This window comes from Chinchilla lanigera, unplaced genomic scaffold (genome assembly GCF_000276665.1).
Source record: "Chinchilla lanigera isolate Chin_1 unplaced genomic scaffold, ChiLan1.0 scaffold00001, whole genome shotgun sequence".
NCBI classification, from domain to species: Eukaryota; Metazoa; Chordata; class Mammalia; order Rodentia; family Chinchillidae; genus Chinchilla; species Chinchilla lanigera.
In genome coordinates, this window is record NW_004955402.1 from 32,331,519 (window position 1) to 32,340,047 (window position 8,529).

The 8,529-nt window shown below is 35.1% G+C and overlaps 1 protein-coding gene across 7 annotated transcripts in view; it reads right to left on the minus strand.

Annotated features, from left to right (window-relative positions):
- The window catches only part of Pias2 (protein inhibitor of activated STAT, 2), a 94,917-nt gene that overhangs the window by 67,903 nt on the left and 18,485 nt on the right, over window positions 1-8,529 (minus strand). For all 7 annotated transcript variants that reach the window (XM_013510479.1, XM_013510483.1, XM_013510482.1 and 4 more), the window contains one exon: window positions 2,407-2,884. In XM_013510479.1, the coding sequence (XP_013365933.1) occupies window positions 2,407-2,884 (478 nt within the window). The remainder of the gene's footprint in view (window positions 1-2,406; window positions 2,885-8,529) is intronic.

Below are 8,529 nucleotides of genomic sequence, written 5' to 3' on the forward strand. Positions count from 1 at the left end.
AAAAATCAATTGGCCTCCTGTACACAAATACCAAAACTCACTGAGAGAGAAATTAGGGAAACAATACCATCCACAATAGCCTTCAAAAGAATGAAATAATCTAAGAATCAATCTAACTAAGGATGTAAAAGACCTCTACGTTGAAAACTACAGTACTCTGCAAAAGGAGACTGAAGAGGATATCAGAAAAAAATGGAAAAACAGCCTTGTTCTTGGGTAGAGAGAACCAATATAATGAAAATGGCCATGCTTCCAAAACTGTTATACAGATTTCATGCAATTCCCATCAAGATCCAACAGCATATATTACAAAACTAGAGAAAATAATCCTAAAATTAATTTGGAATCAAAAGAGAGCTAGGATAGCAAAGGCAATTCTGGGCAACAAAGGCAATGCAGGGGGCATCACAATCCCTAACTTGAAATTAAGCTATAAAGCTACTATGACAAAAACAGCATGGTACTGGCAAAGAAACAGACCCAAAGATCAACAGAATGATTAGAAGATGCAGAAACAACTCCAGACATACTCAGCCACCTTATCTTTGACTAAGTTGCCAAACATACTCAATGGAAGAAGTACAGCCTCTTCAATAAATGGTGCTGGATAAACTGGCTCTGCACATGCCAAAGATTAAAATTGGAGCCTTATCTTTCACCATGCACTAAAGTAAATTCAAAATAGATCAAAGATCTAAACATAAAAAGAAAGAAATCTTCTGGAAGATAGAATAGGTAAAACTTTAGAACACATTGGTATAGGCAAAGATTTTTTGACTAAAACCCCAATCACACGGGAACTATCACAAAAAAATCAACATGGGGGATCTCATTTTATTTTTGCACAGAAAGAGAAACTACCAGCAAAGAGACAATCTACAACATGGGAAAAAGTTTTGTCAGCTGTTCCTCAGACAGATGACTACTATGGAGAACATATAAAGAACTCAAAAAAAAACACAAAAAACAAAAAACAAAAACCTCAGACCTCCCAAATTTAAAGACCCAATCCAAAAATGGACATCTGAGATGAATATACACTTCTCAGATGAAAAAATACGAACAGCAAATGAATATAAGAAAAAATGTTCAACATCAGGGGGTCATTCAAAAGATGCAAATTAAAACAACACTAAGATTCCATCTCACCCCAGAAAAAATGGCTATTATCAAGAAGTCAACCAATAACAAATGCTGGTGGGGCCATGGGAAAAAAGGAATCCTTCTCCACTATTGGTGAGAGTGCAGACTGGCGCAACTACTGTGGAAAATCAGTGTGGAGATTTCTCAAAAAACTAGGACTACAGGTTCCATTTGACCCAGACATTCCCCTCCTGGGTATCTTCTCAAAAGAATTAAAAGCATCATATCATACTGACATATGCACACCTATGTTTATAGTGGCACAGTATATAACAGCCAAATTCTGGAAACAACTCAAGTGCCCACTGACAGGTAAATGGATAAAGAAGATGTGGCTTTTCTATACACTGGAGTACTACTGTGCCATAAAGGATGTACTCAAGACATTTCTAGGAAAATGGATACACCTTAAGTCCATACTCTTAAGTAAAATAAACTGGACACACATGTGTGACTATTGCATTGCTTCTCTGGTGTGAGAAACCAAAAGTATAAATAAGAACCAAAATGTATAACAGATATTGTAAAACAGGAAGAAAATATTCAAATGTGGAGGAGAGCAAGAGAGAGGGAGGGGACAAGGAAAGAAGGGAAAAGTAAAAAAAAAAAAAAAAAAAAAAAGAGAAAAGAAGAAAAATATGGAAACAAAGCTTTGTAAATGGGGAGAGGAGGAACGGAAGAGGGGAAGAGAGGCTGAGGGAGGGTACAGGAATGAGGAAAAAACAGGTTATGTCACGTACAAGTACAAATTCTCTATGATGAATGTGATTATTATTGTGTATCTAAAATGTACCAACAAAATCTAATTTAAAAAATCATAAAAGATATAAAGGGAAAAAATCATAAAAGATGTAAAGAGGGCCAGGGATCTAGCTCAGCAGCACAGCGCCTCCCCGGCAAGCGTGAGGTTGTAAGTTCAATTCCCAGCACAAAAAAAAAAGATATAAAGGAAAAAAAAAAAAGAATTCTGGATATGGATGGTGGTGAGTGACAGCTGCATAAGATCATGAATATACTTAATAGCATTAAAATACATATTAAAATGGTTAAGATATTAGACTATGTATTTTACCACAAAAAATGGAAAAATCACTCAAATACGAAATAACTGTTTCATATTAGATTTCAGTTATAGTTACCATTTTTCCTGTACATTAAAAATTTGGCATAAATGCCTCAAGTTTATAGTACTAATCAATCACTAAAGTCCTCATTGTACTCACTCTCTTGTCCAGGAACAAATGATTTTTTTCTAACACTTACCTAAACTTGTGGGCTTGATGAGAACATCAAGGACATCATAAAAAGGCAGGTTTTTTAACTGCACATCAGGATGGACAGGAGGAATTGGAGGAGATGGTTGCTGCATCTCAAAAGTGGGCTTAGTATCTTGAAGTAGCACAGAACCAACAGGAGAGGACGGTGAGTGAGATGTTACTGAAGTGGAAGGCAATGCGTGGATTCCAGCCACAGCCAAATCCGGTTCTACAGGTGATGAGCTACCATCCAAACTGAAAACTGATGATTTGATTGTAGATAAATCAGAAGAGAGCCCTTCAAGAGTCCGTGGATATCGGCGTCTATATAATTCTCGGATTTTAATCTGAACCACAGGGCTGCAGCCGCTCTTCAATAAATGCAGGGCCCTCATCAGGAGGTCATGCTTGCGTCCACTTTTATTCCGTCCAGCAAAGCCTAGTAATACTTGTAGTTCAGAAACTCTAAAACTAGAAACCATATTCTAAAAGGAAAGGGGGGGAAAAAGCCAATAGTCATCTTCAAGCATGTAAAAATCCTCTCTAAAATATACTGTAAAACCTGATTTTTCCTGTAATTTACTAAATGGCATATGTACTAGTAACCAGCATTTTCACATGCCACTCAGAACTGTTAATATGCATAAAGTCAACCCCCGTAAAACTATATTCAAGTTATGCTGTTAAATTATATTTTACTGTACTCTTAATTTTGGTAATCTATACACTCTACTGATTTCTATCAACCACTCCATTATGTGATTATGCTCTCATGTAAATACTGTTTTACGACTACAAACTCCAACCAATTTTAGAATTGGTTCCTTTTCAAAACTAAACCCTCTCAGCACACAATATAATGTTTATTACAAAATTACCAATTAACCAAGCAAAAAATTAGATTTCTGCAATGTTACATGTGTAATTTCTGGGGCTTAATAAATCTACCAAATCAAGTCAGAATTGTAATCTACAATTTTTTACACCAACTCAAACATTAAGGAACACAAAAAATATGAAAACAAAGACATTTTAAAACGTTAAAGCTAAATATCATTTATCAATTTTGGCAGTCAAAATTGTAAAATGGTTAAAATTACCAGCTGGTATTCAAATGAGAAAAAAATCTTCCAAAAAGCACTGGAATGGGCAGCTATAAACCTTAAAGGGCAAGATTACCCTCCACACCACCCTAGTAACTTGCTCTTAGGTGTAAAAGTATAAGCAGTGCCTGTTTCACACCTCACCTTCTATTTGTTCAACAAAACCTAATAAATACATGAAACCATTTGCCACCTCATGAATTACACAGCAACTTGATTTTCAGTCGATTTTGAATTTAGAGGTAAACCACAAGGATCAGGTTTACCTATACCAGACATGCTCCACCCCTGGTGAGAACTTGTAGAAAGATGGAGCTGGTCCTTTCAGAAACCTACCCTCAGGAGACCCTTGAGTCACTACAGTTTGGGGTTTCCCCACCATTCCTAGTCAGTAAAGCACACTCCTAAGCCTGGGAGAACGTACCTTACATCCTTGAATAAAGGGCGACTAGTGTACAGAAGCAAACAGGAACGCAGAGATAAAAGGCTTAGAACTATAAAAACAGAATCACTGGATTCTGAAGAGCAGATGGGACGGTCCACACTGCAGAATAACTCAAAGATAAAGTACTGCCAGGACACAGTCAAAGATATTGGTTGTGAGAGTCAACTGGCCCCTTTGGAAAACTTCAGAACAGTAATCAATAGTTCTAGGTGAAGGCCTAGCACTAAGATTTAGGACCCTGGGAAAGTCATTTCATCCCTCCGGTCACTGTTGTGTGTTTAAAAACAAAATGCCAGGCATGACAGCACAGGCCCATAATCCCAGCATTTTGGAGGATGGCTGAGGCCAGCCTGAACTACATAGTGAGTTCAAGGCCAGACTGAACTATATAGCAAGACTCCGTCTTAAAAAATAAAATAAAATAAAATAAATAAATAAATAAATAATAACACAATGACAAAAAAATCTTTCTCCTTTATTTAGCACTTAAATCTCCAAGGTGCCAGTTAAATAAAGTTCCATAGACATGTTTTCCTGGAAAACTTCACTGAATCCCAATTCTTTTTAAATTGATAACTATTTTTTTTTTAAACTTACAAGTTTTCAGACCTGGTTTCAGATCTTTCCCTCAGTGAGAGATTATGGTTTGAGTAGGGAGCATCATCAGAGCTCTCACTGAGATAAGATTAGTTTGCTGTGAATACTATACTAGCAAGAATGATTTCAGATATTTTTCTCTATCAACCTCTGATATTTGTATCTATAGTCTAACGTTATTTTTAAAAGCAGGTTACTCCCCACCCCATGCTGCTGCCTCCTAAAGACTCCCAAAGTCTGCCTTCCAGTACTTCAGTTACAACTACTATGTACTTTACAGAGTAATTTCTCTATAAATGCGTTTAGTATGACTAACATTTTAAAAGTATATGGATCTGGGAGTATGACTTAGTAGTAGAGTGGTTGCCTAGGATGCTCAAGGCCCTGGGTTCCCTTATTGGCACCACAATAAACAAACAAACAAACAAACAATTCTAAAATATATAAATTAAGACTAGGACTTAAAATCAACCTGTTTATCCAATTTACATAAACACTAAATTTTAAAAATTTTACAGTTGGAGTATTATATAACTGAAACATTACATTCATGAACAAAGATGAAGGTACATTTAGAAAAGCAAAAAAGTATGATAGAGACATGTAATCACCAATAAATAAAAATATTTCCTTGAGCCTAGTCTTCCATTTTTCAGCATGATGTGGAAATAACAAAATAAAATCAATACAAATTCTGCAGGTTCCTTTACCTGCTATGATGTATAATATAGGGGGACAGGAGCTATTGAGGAAAATCAACAAATCATATTATTAATATTGTGTATTCTAGCTATAATATGAAAACCATCTATACCTTCATTTGTTAGGAATTTTAAAAATCCACAATATTAACATAATATGTCAAAACTATGCTAATGTCAGAAGAGAAACTATGTGGCTAAGCTTAGTGGCACACATGCCTGTAGTCCCAGCTGCTGAGGTAGGAGAATTACTTGAATCCAAGAAGTTCAAGACCAGCTTAGGAAACACAGAAAGAGAAGATTCCATCTCAAAAACACACAAATAAATAAAGAGAAACTATGTGGCAAGTCATAAAGATAATCCAACTCCTAAAAAATACCCATTTCAGAGGTCTGGGGGTACCCCAATTCCGATTTATACTCCTTGTAAAATCATATATTCCCTATAATTAAGTCTCCTATTTGAGGAATGTTAAATGAATCTCTTCTTCATAACACAATGATTACAGACCAAAATAATCAAAATTGAAAGTCAACTACTAAGACAAACAATAAAGAACATACTACGTTTCAAATGTATAAAATAAACCAAAGCTTTGGAGAACATTTCTCTAAATGTTTCTATTATTATACAATAAACATTTTAAACAGCTAAATCAAGAAACAAAAAAAGAGCAAAATAAACCAAAAAGGCAGGGCAATTAAAGGATGAAGCAAAAAATATTACATACAAAGCAAAATGCAGTCTGTAAAGTCAGACCTCCCCCCCAGAAAATATAGAAGAATAAAGATTCTTCTATAGAGATTGTCTTTACCAAGAAGAATAAAAAATATAAGAGCTGAGCAAAGTACTTGGTAAAGACAAGAAGAATAAAAGATATAAGAGCTGAGCAAAGTACTTGGTAAAGACAGTCTCTATAGAAGAATAAAAAAAGGAGCACAAAACCCACAAATACTATGTAAATTCTTTGAGACTAGTATATGCAACTATTCACTAATAACATAGACACAAAGTGATTTCCTCGAAAAAGAAATTATTCCAGTTCATTAAAGAGGTAATATTATTTTGCCACTACTGCTCCAATCAACGTTTCCCCCACACAAGACAGTTTCATGAATAAATGCCTCCAATACTCCAAGGAAAAGATGGAATTGTTTCCTAAAGTATCCAAGATAATGTAAATCAGAGGGTCAAATACATATTAGAAGACAAAGATAAAAAATGTTAAACACAAAATTTTTTAAATATGCAAATTATTTATATTCAAATTTTTGGAGAGTCCAATCATCCAATCAAATTTTTAGGCAAAACCTGATGAAACAGTGTGACAGTGAGGAATCTGCTTGTTATTTACGGTTCGGACCTTAAAATGTCCCCCAAAGGCCACATGTCAAAGGCTTGGTCATCATCCAGTAGCACTAATGGAAAGGAACATGATGGAATCTTTAGTAGGTGGGGACTTGGGGAAGAAAGTTAACTCTCACTGGGGACAGGCCCGTAAAGAAGATGCCAGATCCCTAATCCCTTTCTCTCTTTGCTTTCCTGCCACCATGGAGTTAGCAGTTCTCCAACAGACACTAACCATCATTACAGTCTGACTCGCCACAAGCCCAAATGACCTTAGACCAAAACCCTTAATATAAATCTTCCCTCCTTATAAGGGAAGCTGACAAGTCACATTATTAGTAATGCCTATTCCAGCGGCCAATATTAAAATAATCTACACAATATTATAAACCATTACTAGGACATCAATGTTTCCTGTGAGTGCAGACATAAAAGTTCTCAATGTACCCAAGTCAATTTAATCTATGAATATAAGAGCTGAGCAAAGTACTTGGTAAAGACAATCTCTATCCAGGGTAGGGAATGTAGCTCTGTGGCAGAATGTTTACCAAGAATACACACATGTGCGCACACAAAGATAAGCACAAAGTACTGAATATTTATGTACAAAAATAATACTATATATTATCTTTCAATTAATTTGTGGGTATCAGGTTGGACATAAAATGAAAAAAGACTGGAGTTGATAATTGTTGAGAAGTCAGATATTGTGTACATGAACAATTTTCTATCCTTGTAAATCTAAGGATGTTTCCACAATTAAGTATTTGCTTAAACAGGGAAAACTGGGTGCAGGGCATACAGAGATTCTCACTGTCTTACCTTCCAAACTTTTCTATAAATCTAAACGTAGTCTATATTTAAATGAACAAAAAATTATTCATTCAAAATGGAAGAAAAAAATATTGCGGTCTAAATACTATTTCCCATAAAATAAATGCAGGCACCTTGAGGAAATGGCTGATTGCAGGTCTGAGGTAGAAAATGCACAAGATAAATCTGGAACATTTTATCACACCAAAAAACAAAGATGTTATCTAAACCAATAGATCTTTTCAGAAGGATACCAGAAAATATCTAAACTGGTATCATAGTAATTCAAGATGAGACAATTTGAACATCAAAAAGAACAACTACTGCTATAAATTTAAACACTAAGTAATAAAATTTATGCATAATGACACTTAAAAGCCTTAATGATCTCCTTTACAGAATGTTAGGGAAACAACACATTATTCTGAAAATTGAGAGATACAAATAAATTTATTGGCTCAAAATAGAAAGCCATGCGATCATCTAGAGAAATGCTACAGTGCATTTGATAAAATTATATTCATTCCTGATTTTTAAAAATATCAAAAAGGAGCAGAGGAGCCGGGTGTATTGGCGCATGCCTGTAATCCCTGCACTCCGGAGGCTGAAGCAGGAGGACCGTTGTGAGTTTGAGACCAGCCTGGGCTACAAAGTGTGCTCAAGGCCAGCCTGAACGGCACAGCAAGACCCTCTCTCAAAAAGGCAAAAATAAATAAATAAATAAAAAGGAATGGAGGAAACAGAAGGAAACTTGGTTGACAAGGTAAGTGGTACCAGAAATCAATAGCAAATATCCTATTAATCATGAAATGTTAGATCATAAAGTCAACCTATAAAATGTATATTGTTTTGCCATTGAATGTTATTGCAAAGATTATTTCAACAAAGCAATAAAAAGTTAGAACATGAAATTTACTATTTATAAACAACAGGACTCTACAGTGGATGTACAATCCACTAAAAAATTAGAATCAACAGTATTAAACCAACAAAAATCTATTCAATTTTTTATATATCAAACAGATGTTCAAATGCCTAAGGAAAGAAAAGTATAACACATAAAATGTAAAGGAATAAATCTCAAAATTTTCCAAATGCATGCGAGTGCTCTCTCTCTCTCTCT